The 26,116-nt window shown below is 39.4% G+C and overlaps 1 protein-coding gene across 4 annotated transcripts in view; it reads right to left on the minus strand.

Annotated features, from left to right (window-relative positions):
• ssbp4 (single stranded DNA binding protein 4) overlaps positions 1 to 26,116 on the minus strand; it is a 391,987-nt gene that overhangs the window by 81,085 nt on the left and 284,786 nt on the right. For all 4 annotated transcript variants that reach the window (XM_061888820.1, XM_061888818.1, XM_061888819.1 and 1 more), the window contains one exon: positions 1,210 to 1,299. In XM_061888820.1, the coding sequence (XP_061744804.1) occupies positions 1,210 to 1,299 (90 nt within the window). The remainder of the gene's footprint in view (positions 1 to 1,209; positions 1,300 to 26,116) is intronic.

Genomic DNA, 26,116 nt, shown 5'->3' on the forward strand with positions numbered 1-26,116 from the left:
ATGAGCATATATTAATGCAGTATGAACAAGAATGTTTTAATGTAAACACATAGAATCATCATACTGCTGTGATTATATGCATCAAGTGTTCATCCATCCATCATCTTCCGCTTATCCGAGGTCGGGTCGCGGGGGCAGCAGCCTAAGCTTTTGAACCATGTGCTCCCCAGCCACTTCGTCTAGCTCTTCCCGGGGGATCCCGAGGCGTTCCCAGGCCAGCCGAGAGACATAGTCTTCCCAACGTGTCCTGGGTCTTCCCCGTGGCCTCCTACCAGCTGGACGTGCCCTAAACACATCCCTAGGGAGGCGTTCGGGTGGCATCCTGACCAGATGCCCGAACCACCTCATCTGGCTCCTCTCGATGTGGAGGAGCAGCGGCTTTACGTTGAGCTCCTCCCGGATGGCAGAGCTTCTCACCCTATCTCTAAGGGAGAGCCCCGCCACACGGCGGAGGAAACTCATTTCGGCCGCTTGTACCCGTGATCTTATCCTTTCGGTCATGACCCAAAGCTCATGACCATAGGTGAAGATGGGAACGTAGATCGACCGGTAAATTGAGAGCTTTGCCTTCCGGCTCAGCTCCTTCTTCACCACAACGGATCGGTACAACGTCCGCATTACTGAAGACGCCGCACCGATCCGCCTGTCGATCTCACGATCCACTCTTCCCCCACTCGTGAACAAGGCTCCTAGGTACTTGAACTCCTCCACTTGGGGCAGGGTCTCCTCCCCAACCCGGAGATGGCACTCCACCCTTTTCCGGGCGAGAACCATGGACTCGGACTTGGAGGTGCTGATTCTCATTCCGGTCGCTTCACACTCGGCTGCGAACCGATCCAGTGAGAGCTGAAGATCCCGGCCAGATGAAGCCATCAGGACTACATCATCTGCAAAAAGCAGAGACCTAATCCCGTGGCCACCAAACCGGATCCCCTCTACGCCTTGACTGTTCAAGTGTTCATTCAAGGCTAAAGCAAAATTTGGATATATATATCGTGTATCGTGACATGGCCTAGAAATATCGAGATATTAATAAAAGGCCATATATCCCAGCCCTAAAAGGCACCACGATGTAGTGTATTTGTCAAAAAAAAAAAAGCCTGGGCAACTCCGTGGAGGTACATGTGTTGACTAATGTTCACCCTTTTGTTTGCAGAGCTCCCGGGAATAGAACAGTTTGCTTACAAACAAACACGACATAGTTCTTACTTGAAAGAATCCCGGGGGCATGGGTCCTCCCGGCATGCCGTCATTAGGTGGCATGTTGCCCATCACTGGACTTGGGGCGGCAGCCGCACTCTGGAGAAAACACACAGGAAGCACGGGTTAAGCCACTGGGACAAAAACAAGTCTTTAGAAGGACAGATAACAACAAACACTACAGTGGTACTTCAGCTTAATACTTTGAGTTTAATCTGAACATGCAAGCATACAACATGATACATCAGTTTCCAGTTTCTCTTTTTAAAATGTTCGAAAAGGAGTAGGACGAAGCAGAGCTTATTTAAGCCGAACTCTTTTCTTTTACATAACAGTTGCTTAAACTTTTGTTCACTTCCTGTTCTTAATTTATTCACAATATACTCCAGAAGTCAGTGGTTCTCAAATGGGGGTACACGTACCCCTGGGGGTACTTGAAGGTATGCCAAGGGGTACGTTAGATTAAAAAAAAAAAATTTCTATAAATAGCAACAATTCAAAAATCCTTTAAAATATGTTTATTGAGTAATACTTCAACAAAATATGAATGTAAGTTCATAAACTGAAAAGAAATACAACAATGTAATATTCAGTGTTGACAGCTCAATTTTTTTTGTGGACATGTTCCATAAATATTGATGTTAAAGATGTATTTTTTTTGTGAAGAAATGTTTAGAATTAAGTTCATGAATCCAGATAGATCTCTATTACAATCCCCAAAGAGGGCACTTTAGGTTGATGATTACTTCTATGTGTAGAAATCTTTATTTATAATTGAATCACTTGTTTATTTCTCAACAAGTTTTTAGTTGTTTTTATATATTTTTTTCCAAATAGTTCAAGAAAGACCACTACAAATGAGCAATAATTTGCACTGTTCAACAATTTAATAAATTAAATTACTTGTGTATCTCTTTTCCCAACCAAAAATGCTTTGCTTTGATTAGGGGGTACTTGAATTAAAAAAAAATGTTCACAGAGGGTACATCACTGAAAAAAGGTTAAGAACCACTGCCATAAGTAATCACAATAAAAATAAATACATAAATAATAATTGGTGAAGTCAGTTTTATTTCATATGGTGAGATGAGTGAGATTATTTTGAGAATGAGAGAATGGATGGATGAAATAAATTCAGAATGTTTATCTTGGTTCTTGTTCTTTGTACTTAGTAAACACTAAGTTTGAAGAGTTTCTTGGAGTGGATCATATTAGTATATTGTTTGATTGCTTTGCTTAATCCATTCCATAATTTAATTCCACTTACAGATATAGTGAAGTGAAGTGAATTATATTTATATAGCGCTTTTTCTCAAGTGACTCAAAGCGCTTTACATAGTGAAACCCAATATCTAAGTTACATTCAAACCAGTGTGGGTGGCACTGAGAGCAGGTGGGTAAAGTGTCTTGCCCAAGGACACAACGGCAGTGACTAGGATGGCGGTAACGGGAATCGAACCTGCAACCCCCAAGTTGCTGGCAGGGACACTCTACTGAGCTATACCTCTATACTGATGGTTTTAAGTGGTGTACATGCATACAAATGTAGATTTTTCTGTAAGATTAAATTTCTCCTCTTTTGTTGAGAAGAATTGTTGTATATTCTTGGGTCGCAGGTTATAGTTTGCTTTGTGTATAATTTTAGCTGTTTGCAAATTCACAATGTCGTGGAATTCCGGTATCTTTGATTCAATAAATAAAGGATATGTATGTTCTCTAGTTCCCAAACTTACATGCTATAAGTTGCAAACAAAAATTTGAATTACAAGCATCCCCACTATTAGTGGGTGTAGCAAATGTCACAGTTGAACCAAAACATCTGGTCTTACTCTCTAGCATTAACTTATAGCCAGAGATCGACACAACCCTCAGAAAGTGAGGTTGAAGATGCCGTGATCACGTGATAAAAACCACAAACCCCCCCAAATAAACAATTATCTCACTCGGAATTCGGCAAACTTCTTTTTTTTTTTTTGCATATGACCCGTCTGTTTGAACTGTAGTGTTTATATTGTTACTCTGCAGTTTTGTTTAAGAAGGTCCTAACTTGATTGTCAGTTAAGTAATGTACCGAATTTTCTGGACGATAGGGCACACCGGATTATAAGGCGCACTGCCGATAAGCGGGTCTATTCAGGTCTATTTTCATACAAAATGCGCACCGGATTGTAAGGTGCATGAAATGGGTCCTATTATGATTGTTTTCTAAATTCAAAATATTTCCTTGTGGTCTACAAAACATGTAATGGTGGTTCTTTGGTCAAAATGTTGCATAGATGATGTTTTACGGGTCATCTTCAAGTCGCTTCCTGACAGTCCCTTTAGAATGTGCCATTTTGTGGACAGCGTCTTCTCCCCGTCATCTTTGTTGTAGCGGTGTAGCGTGCAAGGACGGGAGTGGAAGAAGTGTCAAAAGACGGTGCTAGCGGTTTTGATGACATTCAGACTTTACTTAAATCAATAACGGAGAAGCATCTCCTCATCCGTGGCTCACTAGTGCAATAACAACGCCGTAAATGTGTCCCGTGAAAAAGGTCCAACCGGAACGCTCTAATAACTCAAAGTTCCTTCGGTGAATCATGTAAACTCACTGCACCGGTAGTTTTTAGCGGTTCCATAACGAGATACAAGTTAGAATTTTACACTACTTTATATTAGGATTGGCAACAGCAGACGGTGAATGTCCCGTAACAAGAAGACAGAGAAGAAGAAGAACGGCAACGCCATGGACTACAGTGGCGGACGTGAGCAGATTTTCTGGACTTATGCAGATCTCAAATACAGATCAGCAGGTAGCAGAAGGTAAGAAAAGTTAGTTTTGCATAATATTCTGAAACAAAACGCCAGACAATATGTCTGCTAATGGGCGCCATTTTGCAGTCCTTATACACACCGTAGTAATACTTATTCCTCTGACTACGGTGGCCATAATGGGCCGACTACCAGTCAAGCGGTGCGGCTTCAAAGTCATACTTAAACATTTTGACAGATTTCTAAGTGCCGTGTGTAATCTTTTACATTTTCAATGGAACATTTAAAGTTTTGGTGTTGTTGACTCGTGTCATATTGCAGTCTACACATGACTCTCATGTGTGACTGCAAACCTACTGGTCACACTTATCATCACACCATGTACCACATTAAATTGCATCGAGGTCGGTAAGCACAACCAGAATTGTTCCGTACATTAGGCGCACCGGGTTATAAGGCGCACTGTCAATTTTGGAGAAAATGAAAGGATTTTAAGTGCGCCTTATAGTCCGAAAAAATACGGTACAACTCGACCTCTGCCCCCATGTTTAACACTGAAGTGCAACTTTGTCAATGGTTTATTTAGCTATTTTGCTTTTGGCTATGGTTGTGTATATCCACTCCTTAAGATATTTTTTTAATCATTTTCATGACAATTACAATGTTAAAATACACAAGAAATACATTTTTTTTTTGCATTCGAAAGGATTTACATGCAGTATTATTTACATCAATGGTTAATTTGGTTTCATAAAATGAATGGCAATAATGTTGTTAAACTGCAATAATTTGTAGGTCAATATATCGTCAAGCAAAATTTGTTATCGGCCCAGGCAAAGGCAGAAGTGGGGATCAAACCTGGAACCCTGAAGTTACTCTACCAACAAAGCCTTGCTGTCCCAAAATGACCAAATAACCACCATTACATGATATGTAGACCAGAAAGAAGTGTTTTAAATGTAGAAAAAAAATCATAATACAATGCACCTTATAATATGGTCCACCTTTTGAATTAAAAAAGACCCGTTCATTAAGAGTGCGCCTTATTATCCAGTCCGAAAAAATATGGTACGTAGTAACACAACATATAAGAGAGATTTACACATGAAATAGGTGTGGAAATACAAGCCTACTAACCAGAAATGTACAGAATATGTCGAAACATTCATGTGTAATGCGCCTTATATGCCTTATATGAGTACAAGCCACATATTTCAACCTGCAGTGTACTCTGAGCAGAAGAAGCAATTAGCAAAAGTGTGGGTACTTCAGTATCAAGTGATATTTGGTACCATTGATATAAAGCAGGTGAGCTCTGAAAACGGCTGTGTACGCAAGGGTTCTCAAACTTTTGACACCAAGTAGGGCGGCACAATCAATCGGATTTCAATCCTGATAATGATTTGGGCCGCTACGGTTAAACGAGGTTGATCTTCGGCTATATTAGCCCTGTCATGGTTTAACTCTTATCTTACTGATAGGATGCAGTGTGTCTCCCATAACAATGTGACCTCGGACTATGTTAAGGTAACGTGTGGAGTTCCCCAGGGTTCGGTCCTTGGCCCTGCACTCTTCAGCATCTACATGCTGCCTCTAGGTGACATCATTCGCAAATACGGTGTTAGCTTTCACTGTTATGCTGATGACACCCAACTTTACATGCCCCTAAAGTTGACCAACACGCCGGATTGTAGTCAGCTGGAGGCGTGTCTTAATGAAATTAAACAATGGATGTCCGCCAACTTTTTGCAACTCAACGCCAAAAAAACGGAAATGCTGATTATCGGTCCTGCTAGACACCGACCTCTATTTAATCATACAACTCTAACATTTGACAACCAAACAATTAAACAAGGCGACAGGGTAAAGAATCTGGGTATTATCTTCGACCCAACTCTCTCCTTTGAGGCACACATTAAAAGCGTTACTAAAACGGCCTTCTTTCATCTCCGTAATACCGCTAAAATTCGCTCCATTCTGTCCACTAAAGACGCTGAGATCATTATCCATGCGTTTGTTACGTCTCGCCTCGACTACTGTAACGTATTATTTTCGGGTCTCCCCATGTCTAGCATTAAAAGATTACAGTTGGTACAAAATGCGGCTGCTAGACTTTTGACAAGAACAAGAAAGTTTGATCACATTACGCCTGTACTGGCTCACCTGCACTGGCTTCCTGTGCACTTAAGATGTGACTTTAAGGTTTTACTACTTACGTATAAAATACTACACGGTCTAGCTCCATCCTATCTTGCCGATTGTATTGTACCATATGTCCCGGCAAGAAATCTGCGTTCAAAGGACTCCGGCTTATTAGTGATTCCCAAAGCCCAAAAAAAGTCTGCGGGCTATAGAGCGTTTTCCGTTCGGGCTCCAGTACTCTGAGATGCCACCTCAGTAGAAGCATTTAAGTCTCACCTTAAAACTCATTTGTATACTCTAGCCTTTAAATAGACTCCCTTTTTAGACCAGTTGATCTGCCGTTTCCTTTCTTTTTCTTCTATGTCCCACTCTCCCTTGTGGAGGGGGTCCGGTCCGATCCGGTGGCCATGTACTGCTTGCCTGTGTATCGGCTGGGGACATCTCTGCGCTGCTGATCCGCCTCCGCTTGGGATGTTTTCCTGCTGGCTCCGCTGTGAACGGGACTCTCGCTGCTGTGTTGGATCCGCTTTGGACTGGACTCTCGCGACTGTGTTGGATCCATTATGGATTGAACTTTCACAGTATCATGTTAGACCCGCTCGACATCCATTGTTTTCCTCCTCTCCAAGGTTCTCATAGTCATCATTGTCACCGACGTCCCACTGGGTGTGAGTTTTCCTTGCCCTTATGTGGGCCTACCGAGGATATCGTAGTGGTTTGTGCAGCCCTTTGAGACACTAGTGATTTAGGGCTATATAAGTAAACATTGATTGATTGATTGATTGATATCTATATTTAAAAAAGCAGGCTGTGCCGCATAATCAATTTAAGCACTTTCACAACCAACAGTCAGCCAACCACTAGGGGGGCGATGAAAAGGGGTGTCAAACTCATTTCCGATCGGGGGCCACACGGGAAAAAAAAAATCACGGCACGATAACTTAAAAATAAAGACAACTTCAGATTGTTTTTTTTTTGTTTAACGATAGAACAAGCACATTCTGAAAATGGCCCTATGATGAAGTGACGACTTGTCCAGGATGTACGCCGCCTTCCGCCCGAATGCAGCTGAGATAGGCTCTAGCACCCCCCGCAAAGCGGTAGAAAATGGATGGATGTGGCATTCTGAAAATGTAAAAATCATAATGTTGTTGTTTTTTTGCCGTTATTTATACTTTCTGAATAAATGTTGTGATAAAGTTCGTCAGTCAACTCATTGGTGTTAATTTTCAATCTATCAAGATAAAAAAAAAATCTAAATCAAATTACAGGATGTTATTTACGTAGTTTGCTCATTTTCCTCGACTGGTGCACTAACATGTGGTTGATTTTTTTTTTTTTACACATGTAGCATCATCTACAAAGATACAAATAATTGGTATTGTGACATCTAGTGGACACACTTAGAACAGCTGTTTCTTTGATTAAAAAATTACGGCTCATTTTTATACTTCGAAAACTCATCCCCTAGGCCGGATAAATCCTCTGTACATTTTACACCCCTGATGTACATGTGAACAAAGAATGTGGGATTTACAATATTAACTATTAAGGATAAAATAGTGAATATTGACAACATTTGAATGTCACACCCCCTCTTGATCGATTTAGGAAACTCATGATAACTGTTCGCTGTATGTTTGACATCCCTGCAGTAGAAAGAGAGTGAGAGGGTGACTGACGGTTGATAAGATGGTCCTGTAGCTCCCGAAAATATTTGGAAAAATAAATGCATCACTACATTGGTGCCTTTCTCTCCCGTAGAGTGACATACATTTTAACGCCGAAACACGCCTCATCGTTCTCACGGCACCCTTCATGTTCGTTCCCGCAAACCCGGAAAGGCTCCTGCGTGTATAAACAAACAAAACGCCACAACAAGTTGCACGGCAAAGCTGCGCTGGTGTGCACAATTAAACAAATCATTGAGTGGCGGCGACAGGTTAAGCATCAAAAACACTTCCACTCTTTATTCAACCGTGGCGTGAAGCTGATAATCCAAACAGGGACCAACCGTGCACCGAGGTACTTCATATCCATCCATCCAAATATGAATTAAATACACAGAGGACATTTTAAAGGATATAAATTGAGATCAAATATACCTACAAAAAAGGCATAATGATGCAATATGTACATACAGATAGCCTAAATAGCATGTTAGCATTGATTAGCTTGCAGTCATGCAGTGACAAAATATGCCTGATTCGCACTCCAATAATATCAACAAAGCTCACCTATGTGCATTTACACACAGCATAAAACATTTGTTGGACAAAATGAGACAGAGAAGCAGTGGCATAAAACAGGTTTTTCTGTGGCAGGGTCGAAGAAAGTTGTACATGCAAACAAACTACGGTGCGTTCAAGGACTGCCGAAATTAGTAGGACAAAACGGAGCTCGCCAAATCCTCTCATCAGTGAAGCACGTTTAATATAAACAGTGGGATTTCTAACAATTGGGAAGGTCTGGTTCATGTTTCCTCTCTTACGGAAACAATACTAACACAAAAAAATTAGATTTTTTCCACCAGCTTTTCCATTTTCATACATTTTTAAAAAAGCTCCAAGGAGCCACAAGGGCGGCGCTTAAGAGTCGTTTTGCCGCCCCCCGATCTAGGCTTACCATCATTGTAACTAGAAATGTCCGATAATATCGTCAGTCCGACATTATCGGACATCCTTAGTGTCACGGCGTGGATTCGAACCTGTTTTCCTCCTGCACCTGTTTGTCACAGTTCCTCCTATGGCTGCTCGCTTGGACACGCCCCCGCCCACGCTGAGCACAGCACACCCATACAGCAAAAAGCCTGCACCCACTCGCCAATCTGCTCACCCGGAATTGATGAGGGCGGGGCTGGATAAAGGTCTAGTGCAGTGGTCCCCAACCACCGGGCTACGGCCCGGTACCGGACCGTGGCCTGATTGGTACCGGGCCCCAGAAGAATTTTTTATTCATTTTTATTGGGAAAAAAAAAAAGAAAAAAGAAATAAAAATTTAATTTTAATTTTAATTTTCTTAATTTTTATTAAATCAACATAAAAAAAACAATATACACTTACAATTAGTGCACCAACCACAACAACCTCCCTTTTTCATGACAAAAACGTCCCTTTTTCATGACAAAGAAAAAAGTGAAGTGAATTATATTTATATAGCGCTTTTCTCTAGTGACTCAAAGCCCTTTACATAGTGAAACCCAATTTCTAAGTTACATTTCAACCAGTGTGGGTGGCACTGGGAGCAGGTGGTTAAAGTGTCTTGCCCAAGGACACAACGGCAGTGACTAGGATGGCGGAAGCGGGAATCGAACCTGCAACCCTCAAGTTGCTGGCATGGCCACTCTACCAACCGAGCTATATAAAAAAGGACCCCCCCCCCCCGGGCCGCGGGACAAATTATTAAGCGGATACAAAAAGGTTGGGGACCACTGGTCTAGTGGACCCAAGGATCAACAAGTTAACTAAGATAACTTAGCACACCACCGATAAATGCTTTAAAATGTGATATCGGAAATTATCGGTATCAGTTCCAAAAGTAAAATGTATGAATTTTTAAAACGCTGCTGTGTACAAGGACGTAGGGAAACGTACAGAGCGCCAATAAACCTTAAAGGCACTGCCTTTGCGTGCCGGCCGAGTCACATTATATCTACGGCTTTTCACACACACAAGTGAATCCATGCATACTTGGTCAACAGCCATACAGGTCACACTGAGGGTGGCCGTATAAACAACGTTAAGACCGTTACAAATATGCGCCACACGGTGAACCCACACCAAACAAGAATGACAAACACATTTCGGGAGAACATCCGCACCGTAACACAACATAAACACAACAGAACAAATACCCAGAACCCTTTGCAGCACTAACTCTTCCGGGATGCTACAATATACACCCTCCGCTAGCTCCTACCCCCCCATCTCAACCTCCTCATGCTCTCTCAGGAAGAGCACGTCCCAAATTCCATGCTGCTGTTTTGAGGTATGTTAAAAAAAAAAAAATGCACTTTGTGACTTCAATAATAAATATGGCAGTGCCATGTTGGCATTTTCTTCCATAACTTGAGTTGATTTATTTTGGAACACCTTCTTACATTGTTTAATGCATCCAGCGGGGCATCACAACAAAAATAGGCATAATAATGTGTTAATTCCACGACTGTATATACCGGTATCGGTTGACATCGGGATCGGTAATTAAGAGTTGGACAATATCGGAATATCAGCAAAAAACCCATTATCAAACATCTCTAACTGTAACTTTTAGAAACGGCTGAAAGTTTCATGATTTTTTTTTTTTTTTTTTTTTTCATCTCTGTAGGCGTTATTGTCTTTGGCTTATTTGGATTGGGTCGAACTGTCCTGTTCGGTAAGTTTTCCTCAGGTTTGTTTTGGACCCGTGAAGACATCCAAAGCAGCAATAACAGAATTTTTTTTTTTTTTTTTTGTCAAAGAACCGATACAGGACTATGGTTTGATGGAATTGATGTTCTCCTGCCAAAACCCCCAGACCCCCGCCTCCAGCTAACATCAACCTGGCCATATTAAACACTTATTTGCTAGCGGTTAGCAGCTAACAATGAAGAAAGGAGGCTGCCTAAAAACACAGCAGAGAGCAAGTAATGAATGCATTTTAGTTCGCCGATATAAGGATCTGGACTTGGTTTAAAGGTCCACTATTTGGATTAGATTTACATTGTGTGCGCCTGCAGTGCACCAGGCTCCACACTACACAGGTGAAGCGGTAGAAAAGCGGCAGCAGAGGCAGAAGCAAAAGGCCTCCCGTCTCCTAGTTGCCATGACAACTCCGACCTCAGCTCCTGCACTCCAGTGCCCATTAAAACCCTCAGGCCGTCAATCAACAGCATGGCCGGGGTGGCGCAGGGAAAGCCAATGAGCTCAATGAGAATGGCGAGGAGAAAGGAAACGGACTCCATTGTCTCCGTTCTCTCTGTGCATACAAACAAAACCTCATTCGTGCAACCTGTAACGCCTTCCTGTCTTTAAAACACCTTTTGCTCGGATTTTAAATAGTCATCCTGCTTTAACATAAAGAAGAAAAAAAAAATCAAAGCTTCTCTCATATCACAAAAGTGAGTACACAGCAACCGTTTTTAGGAATATTTTCACTGGTAGAGCATCAAAAACTGGTAATGACCTTCAAAATACATATTTTACATTATGAGAGCCCTATAGACATAACGTAAGACCCACATAGTCCCTTTTAGACTTCTTAAAATCCAATATACAGGTTGTACCTGGGCCCCAAACACTGGGGAGGCACCTGCGCCTTTGTAACATTTGATTTACCATACTGTCCGGACTATAAGAGGCTACTTTTTCCAACGCTTTGAGCCCTGCGGCCTAAAAAAAAGTGCGGCTTTCTTTGACATTACACCGACATAGACACTGAAAAAGTGTGTTGTTTGTGCTGTGGCACCGTACGATGGCATACCATGCGGTACTATGGCATAGTACAATGGCATACCATGCGGTACTATGGCATACCCTACCATACCATGGCATACCACACCATACCATGGCATACCAGACCATACCATAACATACTATGGCATACCATACCGTACAATGGCATACCCTACCATACCATGGCATACCACACCATACCATAGCATACCAAACCATGGAATACCATACTATAACATACTATGGCATACAATACCATACCATATCGTACCATGGCATACCGTACTGTACCATTGCATAGCAATGGGAGACTGGGCATTCTGCTCCGCTGCTCCCAGTCTGTGGAACGCTCTCCCTGACCATCTGAGGGCACCTCAGACTGTGGATGCTTTTAAAAAAGGCTTAAAAAAAAACATCTTTTAAAAAATGCCCTTTTGTAGACATGCATGCTGGTTCTAGCTATTGGGCTGTTTCTAGTTTTCTATTTTATTTATTTTTATTATCTTTTTACTATTATTATTATTATTACTATTTTTTTTTTACACTGTGGCACTTTAAGGTTGTTTGTTCAACATAGTGTTTTTTTACAAATAAAATCTAGTATTATTATTATAGCATACTGTACCATGGCATACCATACCGTACAATGGCATACCCTACCATGGCATACCACACCATACCATGGCATACCATACCGTACCATGGTATACCATACCATAACATACTATGGCATACCCTACCATACCATGGCATACCACACCATACCATAACATACTATGGCATACCATACCGTACAATGGCATACCACACCATACCATAGCATACCATACCATGGAATACCATACTATAACATACTATGGCATGCAATACCATACCATATCGTACCATGGCATACCATACCGTACCATTGCATACCACACGGTACCATGGCATAGCAATGGGAGACTGGGCATTCTGCTCCGCTGCTCCCAGTCTGTGGAACGCTCTCCCTGACCACCTGAGGGCACCTCAGACTGTGGATCCTTTTAAAAAAGGCTTAAAAAAAACATATTTTAAAAAAAGCCTTTTTGTAGACATGCATGCTGGTTCTAGCTATTGGGCTGTTTCTAGTTTTCTATTTTATTTATTTTTATTATATTCTTACTATTATTATTATTACTATTTTTTTTTTACACTGGCACTTTAAGGTTGTTTGCTCAACATAGTGTTTTTTTTACAAATAAAATCTAGTATTATTATTATTATAGCATACCGTACCATGGCATACCATACCGTACAATGGCATACCACACCATACCATGGCATACCATACCGTACCATGGAATACCATACCATAACATGCTATGGCATACAATACCATACCGTACCATGGCATACCATACCGTACCATGGCATACCACACCGTACCATGGCATACTGTACCGTACCATGGCATACCATACCGTACCATGGAATACCATACCATAACATGCTATGGCATACAATACCATACCGTACCATGGCATACCACACCGTACCATGGCATACTGTACCATACCATGGCATACCATACAAACACCAAAGTACGCTGCAATTTCCACCCTAACTTTTAACACTTTTGACTAGGATTAGCAAAGAGTTCACACTCAAGCTGATGTGAGTGATTGAGCACAGATGAAGATACATGCCAACTTAAACTCCATTATGGCTAAATGTGGCAAAAAGGGGCAATATTTCATGCCTGCCGCTCTCCTTGGGCCCTCTGCTTGTGATGCTCTTCAGCTCCGTGGCAAAGAGGCTGCATGGCTGGATGGCCCTCAGACAGTGAATGGGCCTCTCTATCTGTGCAGGGATCAGAGCGCCGCTTCCAGGGCGTCATGGATCTGCTGTTATCTGACTCCAGACAAGCATGGCAGACATACTACTACTACTACTACCTGCTGGCCACAATAACACTGCTGCTGGTTAAGTGAGTGTCGGCCTGTGACAGATCAGGTACCAAAGGCACGGCTACAAGCCTCAGACGTCCCCTGCTGTGCATAAGTGACTTTTTCATCAACAGTACAATAAACGAGTACACACTCACTACTTCACGGAGGACGGCTTTGCAAAATTACATTGCAGGCTTTGCTACACATCTTAATAAAATTAAGATTTTTATTTTTAGCAAATAACCTAATCTAGCAGGACGTTGCTGTTGTAATGTGAGTGTATTATTAACACCGTAGCTGCTAGTTGCTAAAGTCTGTGTTCTCCTGTCCCACTGCTTGACGCCATGTTGTTATATATGTGGTATATGTGCCAGACTTGCAACCAACAGTTTGTTTGTGTTTTAGTTTTTCCACTGTGTTTAGCATTTCCTGTCCTTAGTTCCTGTCAGCACTATTATTTTGGTTCAGCTTCCTGTTTGTCTCCCTGTGTACTGTTTTCCCTCAGCTGTGGCTGATTGGCACCTGGCCACACCTGGTGTCAATCAGCCAGGTCCTATTTTACCTCCTTTGTTCCTCCAGTCAGTGCTGGATTATTGTCGCTCTTGTGTCGTCGCTACCTGTCGTGTCGGGGATTGCCGATGTCACTGGTCCTGCTAGACACCGACCTCTATTTAATAATACAACTCTAATATTTGACAACCAAATAATTAAACAAGGCGACACGGTAAAGAATCTGGGTATTATCTTCGACCCAACTCTCTCCTTTGAGGCACACATTAAAAGCGTTACTAAAACGGCCTTCTTTCATCTCCGTAATATCGCTAAAATTCGCTCCATTCTGTCCACTAAAGACGCTGAGATCATTATCCATGCGTTTGTTACGTCTCGTCTCGATTACTGTAACGTATTATTTTCGGGTCTCCCCATGTCTAGCATTAAAAGATTACAGTTGGTACAAAATGCGGCTGCTAGACTTTTGACAAGAACAAGAAAGTTTGATCACATTACGCCTGTACTGGCTCACCTGCACTGGCTTCGTCACCGATGTCCCACTGGGTGTGAGTTTTCCTTGCCCTTATGTGGGCCTACCGAGGATGTCGTGGTGGTTTGTGCAGCCCTTTGAGACACTAGTGATTTAGGGCTATATAAGTAAACATTGATTGATTGATTGATTGATCTTTGCAGCATAGCGGTAAGCTATATTTTGTTAGCTATTTGTAGCTTACTGGCTTTCGTTCCCTTCTTCCAGTTTTGTTTGTTCATAGCACTTTTTGCTTGTTATCCGCCCACGTGCGCGCTTTTTGTGTGTACCTTTTGTTTGTTCTAGTTCTAGTATTTTAAATGAAATCATGTTTTCTCACTCTATGCCTGCCTCCTTCTCTGCATCTTGGGGTTCGACACCAACAAACTTTGACAATATGACATGTATTACTCAGAGTTACAGAGTGTGAGCAAAAAGTGGATGGAATGCACAATGTGTGGACAAACAGAGCTTTTTAGCATTAAAACTAAAAAAAGGGTCGCTGATGATGACTGGTGGGATACATGGTGATGGTTTTCGACCATGCATTTTTCACGATCATTGTAATGTCAAGATCCAAATACTAGTTTTAAAAATATAACAACTTTTTGACTAGATAAGTGTGTATATATATATATATATATTTATCAATTTAACATTGAAAACATGAAAAATAATTGATCATAAAAAAAATTAAATAATAAAAAACCTTTAATAAGTCAAACTCGGCAAAAGGCACAGTAGAATGTGAGTGGAACGACTGGCAAAAAATATTTAAAAAATTGTCATGATGAAATAAATAAATTATTATATTCAACAATATAAATATACTTAAGAATTACATTTAATTTAATTGTGAATGTAAATAAACATTAAACATAAACTAATTAAAATTATCAACATAATTTATAGATGTATACATTATTTTTTTTAGATTCAATATTAAAATAAACAATTTTAAATCATTTAATTAGTGATTTAATTACATTTAGGTTGAAATCTTGAATTTCCGATGATTTGAAAAATGTTTTGGCGGGTACTTTTGATGAATTAAACATTACAAACATGGATAATTATTCATCCAGCCTTTCGTGAAATTACATAAAAAGCCCTTAATAAGTCAAACTAGTCAAAAGGCACAGTAGAATGTGCGTGGAATGACCAAAAATGATGAACAAATGTCATGATGAAATAAATGTTATCAAATCGTTATTATAATTAACAATATAAATAAATTTAAGAAGGACATTTAATTTAATTATGAATTTAGATAAAACATTAAATATGAAATAATCAAAATTTTTAATATGATTTAGTGATATATAAATACAAATATACATTTGATCAACAATATTAAATAATTAAATTAAAATTATAATTACATTTTGGTTGAAATCTTGAATTTCCAACAATTGATGGATGGATATTTTATTAAATCTTCATTTTAATAAAAAATATAACAATATGAAACAAACGTAATTTGATTATGAATAAGAATACAACATTAAATACATAATGATTCAAATAATACACACAATTTATTGATGCATTACATAAACAATACTTTGAAAAAAATGCTAAAATGAAAATTATCAGATTACTGAATTCATATTTTAATTAGAATAAAATGCAAATTAAATACAGAATGATGAACATAATCAACATAATTTATTGATACATTACATAAAAAAATAATACATTGGAAAAAATGCTAAAAACAACATTATCAGATTATCTAATTTGTATTTTAATTACAATTAAAAACATAATGATTAAAATAATAAACATAATTTATTGATACATTACATAAATAGTAATACTTTGGAAAAAAATGCTAAAATGAACATTTTCAGATGATTTAATTCATATTCTAATTACAATTAAATGCAAATTAAATACACAATAATTAAAATAATGAAAATAATTTGATACATTACATAAAAAATAGTTTGAGAAAGAATGCTAAAAAGAACATTATCAGATGATTTGATTCATATTTTAATTACAATTAAATACAAATAAAATCCACAATGATTCCAATAATCAACATAATTTATTGATACGTTACATAAAAAAAATACTTTGGAAAAAATGCTAAAAAGAATATTATCAGATTATTTTATTTGTATTTTAATTACAATTAAATACATAATGATTAAAATAATCAACACAATTTATTAATACATTACATAAAAAATAATACTTTGGAAAAAAAGCTAAAAAGAACATTATCAGATGATTTAATGAATATCTTAATTACAATTAAATACAAATTAAATCCACAATGATTAAAATAATCAACATAGTATATTGATGCATTACATAAAAAAATAATACTTTGGAAAACATGCTAAAATGAACATTATCAGATTATGTAATTCGTATTTTAATTACAATTAAACACATAATGATTGAAGAAAATCAACAAAATTAATTGATACATTACATAAAAATTTATACCTTGGAAAAAAAGCTAAAAAGAACATTATCAGATTATTTAATTTGTATTTTAATTACAATTAAATACATAATGATTAAAATAATCAACACAATTTATTGATACAGTACATCAATAGTAATACTTAGAATATGAATTAAATAATCTGAAAATGTTAATTTTAGCATTTTTTCCAATTACAATTAAATACACAATAATTAAAATAATGAAACATTTTTATTGATACATTACATTGAAAAAAATACTTTGGAAAAAATGTTGAAAAGAACATTATCAGATTATTTCATATATATTTAATTACAATTAAATACATAATGATTAAAATAATCAACACAATTTATTAATACATTACGTGAAGAATAATACTTTGGAAAAAATGCTAAAAAGAACGTTATCAGATGATTTAATGAATATTTTAATTACAATTAAATACAAATTCAATCCACAATGATTAAAATAATCAACATAATACATTGATGCATTACATAAAAAAATTATACTTTGGAAAACATGCTAAAATGAACATTATCAGATTATGAAATACGTATTTTAATTACAATTAAACACATAATAATTGAAAAAAATCAACAAAATTAATTGATACATTACATAAAAATTATACCTTGGAAAATAAGCTAAAAAGAACATTATCAGATTATTTAATTTGTATTTTAATTACAATTAAATACATAATGATTAAAATAATCAACACAATGAATTGATACATTACATCAATAGTAATACTTTAGAATATGAATTAAATAATCTGAAAATGTTAATTTTAGCATTTTTTCCAATTACAATTAAATACACAATAATTAAAATAATGACATTTTTTTATTGATACATTACCTTGAAAAAAATACTTTGGAAAAAATGTTAAAAAGAACATTATCAGATTATTTCATATATTTTTAATTACAATTAAATACATAATGATTAAAATAATCAACACAATTTATTAATACATTACGTAAAAAATAATACTTTGGAAAAAATGCTAAAATGAACGTTATCAGATGATTTAATGAATATTTTAATTACAATTAAATACAAATTCAATTCACAATGATTAAAATAATCAACATAGTATATTGATGCATTACATAAAAAAATAATACTTTGGAAAACATGCTAAAATGAACATTATCAGATTATGTCATTTGTATTTTAATTACAATTAAACACATAATGATTGAAAAAAATCAACAAAATTAATTGATAAATTACATAAAAAATTATACCTCGGAAAAAATGCTAAAAATAACATTATCAGATTATTTAATTAATATTTTATATACAATTAAATAAAAATTAAATACACAATGATTCAAATAATCAACATAATTTATTGATACATTACATAAAAAAATACTTTGGAAAAAAATGCTAAAAATAACACTATCAGATTACTTAATTAATATTAGAATTACAATTAAATGAAAATTAAATACACAATGCTTCAAATAATCAACATAATTTATTGATACATTACGTTAAATCATTTTGAAAAAATGCTAAAAATAACATTATCAGATTATTTAACTTGTAACGTAATTACAATATGGTTGAAATTTAGCATTTCCAAGTATGTAAATCATGTCCTCTTACTGTACATTTTATAAGTAAAACAGGGACCGATGGAACGAGTGCTGCACACGCACACACACACACACACACACACACACACACACACACACACACACACACACACACACACACACACACACACACACACACACACACACACACACACACACACCTATTTATTGGCAATGTGGGTAGTTAATGACCAAAGGTTGCCGATGGCCTGCTGCTCGCCCTGGTGACCCTTTCCAACACAGGTCCCCCCTGCCGGCACTGCTCTTTAATTACACACCGACACACAAACACACACCAACGTGACCCGCGTCACCACTCCGCTCGCCCGGCACGTGCCCTTTCGCTCCGTCATTAGGCCCCGCCATGTCGTCTAGGACGCCACGAGATTGGAGAGTACACACACTTTGAATGAAAACGTGCATTTGCAACTGCACGCCTAATTGAGGATCATTAACGCCACTAATTAAGGAAATGCTCGGAGGCTAGAGACAATAAGTTGTGATGTAAGCCTCCATTCACGGCAGTTGTTAGCAACCCTCGCTGTACATTGTCTCTTCCCCGCGCGGGACATAACTCCTCGGGGGTGAAAAACATCACGCGGGGGGCCTTTAAATCAAAGAGTAGGGGCCGCATTTCATCCGCCGCTGACATCCACTAATCATAAAGAGGGGAGCGCTGTGAGGAAAGAAGGCAATGCATGGAAAAGCAGAAAAGATGGAACATGTTGCACCGACAGATAAACAACAAGTAAATGCTGAGCTTCTGCCTACTGCTTTTCAATCACCGCAATGTAGTGTTGTAACGATACCAATATTTTGGTACGAGTACTACAATTATTTCGGTACGTTTTAGTACTTTTCTAAATAAAGGGGATCGCATTATTGGCTTTATTTTAACACTTTTTTTAAGGTACATTAAACGTATGTTTATTATTGCAAGTTTGTCCTTAAATAAAATAGAGAGCATACAAGACAACTTGTATTTAGTAAGTAAGCAAACAATGGCTCCTAATTTAGTCTGCTGACATTTGCAGTAACATTTTGTGTCATTTATCATTCTATTATTTTGTCAACATTTTTAAAGGCCTACTGTAACCCGCTACTACCGACCACGCAGTCTGATTATTTATATATCATCCATCCATCCATCCATCCATCCATCATCTTCCGCTTATCCGAGGTCGGGTCGCGGGGGCAACAGCCTAAGCAGGGAAACCCAGACTTCCCTCTCCCCAGCCACTTCGTCCAGCTCTTCCCGGGGGATCCCGAGGCGTTCCCAGGCCAGCCGGGAGACATAGTCTTCCCAACGTGTCCTGGGTCTTCCCCGTGGCCTCCTACCGGTTGGACGTGCCCTAAACACTTCCTTAGGGAGGCGTTCGGGTGGCATCCCAAAAAAAGTCTGCTGGCTATAGAGCGTTTTCCGTTCGGGCTCCAGTACTCTGGAATGCCCTCCTGGTAACAGTTCGAGATGCTACCTCAGTAGAAGCATTTAAGTCTCACCTTAAAACTCATCTGTATACTCTAGCCTTTAAATAGACCTCCTTTTTAGACCAGTTGATCTGCCGCTTCTTTTCTTTCTCCTATGTCCCCTCCTCCCTTGTGGATGGGGTCCGGTCCGATAACCATGGATGAAGTACTGGCTGTCCAGAGTCGAGACCCAGGATGGACCGCTCGTCGGGACCCAGGATGGACCGCTCGCCTGTATCGATTGGGGACATCTCTACGCTGCTGATCCGCCTCCGCTTGACATGGTCTCCTGTGGACGGGACTCTCGCTGCTGTCTTGGATCCGCTTTGAACTGAACTCTCGCGGCTGTGTTGGAGCCACTATGGATTGAACTTTCACAGTATCATGTTAGACCCGCTTGAAATCCATTGCTTTCGGTCCCCTAGAGGGGGGGGGGGGGGGGTTGCCCACATCTGAGGTCCTCTCCAAGGTTTCTCATAGTCAGCATTGTCACTGGCGTCCCACTGGATGTGAATTCTCCCTGCCCACTGGGTGTGAGTTTTCCTTGCCCTTTTGTGGGTTCTTCCGAGGATGTTGTAGCCGTAATGATTTGTGCAGTCCTTTGAGACATTTGTGATTTGGGGCTATATAAATAAACATTGATTGATTGATTGATTGATTGAGATGCCCGAACCACCTCATCTGGCTCCTCTCGATGTGAAGGAGCAGCGGCTTTACTTTGAGTTCCTCCCGGATGACAGAGCTTCTCACCCTATCTCTAAGGGAGAGCCCCGCCACACGGCGGAGGAAACTAATTTCGGCCGCTTGTACCCGTGATCTTATCCTTTCGGTCATTACCCAAAGCTCATGACCATAGGTGAGGATGGGAATGTAGATCGACCGGTAAATTGAGAGCTTTGCCTTCCGGCTCAGCTCCTTCTTCACCACAACAGATCGGTACAACGTCCGCATTACTGAAGACGCCGCACCGATCCGCCTGTCGATCTCACGATCCACTCTTCCCTCACTCGTGAACAAGACTCCTAGGTACTTGAACTCCTCCACTTGGGGCAGGGTCTCCTCCCCAACCCGGAGATGGCATTCCACCCTTTTCCGGGCGAGAACCATGGACTCGGACTTGGAGGTGCTGATTCTCATTCCGGTCGCTTCACACTCAATGATGAAATATTAACATTGCAACACATGCCAATACGCCCGGTTTAGTTTACTAAATTACAATTTTAAATTTCCCACAGAGTTTGTTGTTGAAATCGTCGCGGAATGATGACGTCTCGGGTTGGAAGGGACATATTAGCGCAGCACCATTTGCGGCTAAAAGTCGTTTCTTTTCATTGCGCAATCACACAGTATTCTGGACATCTGTGTTGCTGAATCTTTTGCAATTTGTTCAATTAATAATGGAGGAGTCAAAGTAGAAAGATGGAGGTGGGAAGCATTAGCCTTTAGCCACACAAACACACGGTGATTCCTTGTTTAAAATTCCCGGAGGTGAAGCTTTACTATGGAACAGAGCGGTCAAGCGAACATGGTTCCCGACTACATGTCAACTGGCAGGTTTCGGTGGGAAAATTGTGGTAAAAAGTCGCCTCTTACTGGAGATCAGCGGAGCTTGCGCCGTCCATGCAGCTGCCGTCGACTTCCCAACAGAGACTGGCGTCAAGACACCCGTGGACACACCCCTCTATCAGGTACTATTTAATCTGACTAAAACACCAGCGACACAATAGAAAGATAAGGGATTTCCCAGAATTATCCCAGTAAATGTGTATAAAAACATCTGAATCCGTTCCAATGCAATCGCCTATTTTTTAACTTAATTATTTTTTCCTAGCCTTTTGCTATCAATATCATCATCCACAAATCTTTCATCCTCGCTCAAATTATTGGGAAATTGTCGTTTTCTCAGCCTGAATAGCTCTTGCTGCTGGAGGCTACCATTATAAACAATGTGAGGATGTGAGGAGCCCTCACCCTTGTGACGTCATCGTCTGCTACTTCCGGTATAGGCAGGGCTTTTTTATTAGCAAACAAAAGTTGCGAACTTTATCGTCGATGTTCTCTAGTAAATCCTTTCAGCAAAAATATGGCAATATCGCAAATTGATCAAGTATGACACATGACAATGGACCTGCTATCCCCGTTTAAATAAGAAAATCTCATTTCTGTAGGCCTTTAAGGACAAGCGGTAGAAAATGAATTATTAATCTACTTGTTCATTTACTGTAAATATCTGCTTACTTTCTCTTTTAACATGTTCCATCCACAACTCTGTTAAAATGTAAAAATCACTTATTCTTACGTTGTTTGATACTTTACATTAGTTTTGGATGATACCACACATTTGGGCATCAATCCGATACCAAGTCGTTACAGGATCATATACTGGTCAAATTCAAAGTCCTCATGTGTCCAGGGACATATATATCCTGAGTTTATAAACAAAACATACATTTTTAAAAAACGAAATGTGATGTCAAAAAATATTGACATAATCATAGTAGTATCAACTAGATACGCTCCTGCACTTGGTATCATTACACTGGATGTTAGGTGTTAATCCACCAAAGGCGTTTGTTTACATTTGATGCCGGTGCGTAGTGAAGCATGTTTATCCATTCCTCGTCCTGCAGGGATGATACTGGTAAGAAACTCAATTTATTTGTCGCCATGGAGACCAGGATTAGTGAAGTGGAGTGAATTATATTTATATAGCGCTTTTCTCTAGTGATTTAAAGCACTTTTACATAGTGAATCCCCAATATCTAAGTTACATTTAAACCAGTGTGGGTGGCACTGGGGGAAGATGGGTAAAGTGTCTTGCCCAAGGACACAACGGCAGTGACTAGGATGGCGGAAGCGGGGATCGAACCTGGAACCCTCAAGTTGCTGGCACGGCCACTCTACAGACCGAGCTATACCGTATACAGTAGCTATATATTAGTGATTTAGAAGTAGCTAATACTATTAGTGATTTAGAAGTGGCTAATACTATTAGTGATTTAGAAGTGGCTAAAACACTGCCGACGGCGGATAGACTTTAGCCGCTAGCTAGCTAGCCATGTCTTAAAGCACCTCTTTGTGTTATAACTTCACCTTTATCGTTAGTTTTTAAGCCAAAATGCGTCCGTTCTCCCTTTTCTGTCTACACACTGGGTCTGTTTGCAAGTACTCCGTGATTGTGCGCTGCCGAACATGCTCCTCTAGCAATGTAAATGGGTAGGGTGCGGGACCGGTATGCTTCAGAAGTGGTATAGTACCGAAATTGATTCATTGGTACCGCGGTACTATACCAATACCGGTATACCGTACAACCCTACCTCAATGTAACTTGCCAAACATGTCCTGGACAGAAATAAACCCTTTTCCGTTACATGTAACTAAATAATACATCGCATTCTCTGGAAAGCAGCAGAATCTGAAGAAAAGCTGGCGCCAGTAAAAATATGCCGATTGACAGTAAAAACACCAGGAATGCATTTAGCGACTCCTTTAACCTGACAATAAATTACACACGCACACACACACACACACACACGCACGCACGCACGTGCACAGACTGCATAACATGCACATATATCGTCGGCGGAAACTTATATGACCCTTCAAACAATGACATTTAGCGAGCAATAGCGAGTGACATTTACATGTTTTAATGTTGATTTGCTGAGCGCCACGTTTATATGCTGCCTTCCCGCATCCTTTTATGTGCACGAAGACGACTGGAAAAATCACATTTGTTGGAAATGTCTCTTCATTTGCCGGAATATTGTCATGTCTTTTGTCGTGAGGCGGGGGGTGGGGGGTGGGGCTGGGGGGGACAAGTCTTAATATGTGGGCTGAAAGCTTAAAACAAAAACCTCAGTCGCTATTTGAATTTTTTTTAAATATTATTAATTTGTTTATTTTGACAATAATTCCAACTTATTTTTTAACAATAGTGGACTTGAAAATGACATGGTGGCATACATTCTTAAAAATTATTAAGTATTTTTATTAATATTTTTAAGTTTATTTTTTACAACATATATATATATATATATGCATGTGTGGGAAAAATCACAAGACTACTTCATCTCTACAGAACTGTTTCATGAGGGGTTCCCTCAATCATCAGGAGATTTTAATGGAAGCATTCACATACAATGGTTTATATAGGGCACAGAGTGGGTGGGTACAGGCAGGCGTAGGGTGTGGTGATTGGCTCATGTGTTACCTGGGAGGTGTTTCCGTCTGTGGTGGCATGTTGAAATGATTTCACTGCGCTTGTTAAGGGATGACAGGTCTGGGTGGTATATAATAAACAGTTTCTCTTTTATTACCACTGTTGTAAGGTGTACTGGATGCAAGAATTTGCCATGTTATTGAATAGTCAACATTATTGTCTTTGAGGTTCCAAATGTGCTTGCTGAGTTCTGTAGAATTCCGCAAGGTCTGGTTTCTAAAGGAGGCCTTGTGATTATTCCATCTGGTTTTAAACGCTCCTTCGGTTAATCCTACGTACGTGTCGGGTGTGCTAATGTCCTTGCGTGTTACCTTTGCTTGGTAAATGACTGATCTTTGTAAGCACCCCCCTTGCGACAGTTACATTCCTTATTGGTTTCAGAGTCGTTTAGTCTGGGGGTAGGCAGCCTTTTTGCAAGTGCTTTGTTGTGGTTTGAAATGATTTGTTGCATTTCAAACCACAACAAAGCAATTGCAAAAGGACTGCCTACCCCCAGACTAAACTTGTGGTTTGAAATTCTTTGTTGTATTTCATTGTATGTGAATGCTTCCATTAAAATCTCCTGATGATTGAGGGAACCCCTCATGAAACAGTTCTGTAGAGATGAAGTAGTTTTGTGATTTTTCCCACACATACATATTGCGCTCTACCACGGTATCGAGCACTATTCTCTGGATAATCCAATCAAGATATATATATATATATATATATATATATATATATATATATATATATATATATATATATGTATGTATGTATGTATGTATGTATGTGTGGGGGAAAAAAATCACCAGACTACTTCATCTCTACAGAACTGTTTCATGAGGGGTTCCCTCAATCATCAGGAGATGTTAATGGAAGCATTCACATACCATGGTTTATATAGGGCAAAGAACGGGTAGGTACAGGCAGGCGTAGGTTCTGTGCCCTATATGGACCCTATATATACCCGTTCTGTGCCCTATATAAATCATGGCATGTGAATGCTTCCATTAAAATCTCCTGATGATTTTAATGGGGGGGGGGTCACCCACATCTGCGGTCCTCTCCAAGGTTCTCATAGTCATCATTGTCACCGATGTCCCACTGAGTGTGAGTTTTCCTCGCCCTTTTGGGGGCTCCGAACAGAGGATGTTGTTGTGGCTTGTGCAGCCCTTTGAGACACTTGTGATTTAGGGCTATATAAATAAACATTGATTGATTTATTGATATAATTTGAATTAATTATTTCTCACTGGCACTCATCGAGGGCGGACGCTCCCCTTTCCGCTCCCTGATCTCTCCTGCTTTCTTCTTTGTCTTGTCTTAAGTTTTTTGCTGCCTGTTTTTGCACTGCTCTCCAAATCTAAACATTGGATCTGTTTAACTGGCCTCAACTAAATTGACAAGATCTTGGGTTTAAGGGAACCTGCTGTCGTGACAGAGCGGTTGTTGCTGGACACACGACCGACTCTTGGGAGAAGAAGAAGTCTCGAGTGTCTGGCGACCCGTTCAGTGGAGCACGTGAAGATATCTACCTACTCGGAATTATGACAACAGGACATCTACTGATTGGAGTAAGCGTTGCTCTGATTTGTCCACAAATTGGAAGTTGCTGGGAGTCTTCAAAGTATCCCAAAGCCGCCACAAATGATTGGAGGATGCGGGAAGAACTGTGATTTGGATCACATTGGACTGTCTGCCCCACAGGATGAATTTTGAGGACCAGTCACAGACAATTTAGAGTGAAAAGCAAATTTTATTTTCACTCGCATACAAAACATTCTAACTAGGATTGTTTCCCTGGCTTCGAGACTCTCCCGAAGGACAGTGCGGCGAAGACACAACAAACTCCCTTCTTGTCTCTCATGGACACACACCTGTTGTTGTTGACTTTGGACTATCGGCTGCACAACATCAAGGCCGCGGAACA

The sequence above is a fragment of the Nerophis ophidion genome, linkage group LG26, assembly GCF_033978795.1.
Source record: "Nerophis ophidion isolate RoL-2023_Sa linkage group LG26, RoL_Noph_v1.0, whole genome shotgun sequence".
Lineage (NCBI taxonomy): Eukaryota > Metazoa > Chordata > Actinopteri > Syngnathiformes > Syngnathidae > Nerophis > Nerophis ophidion.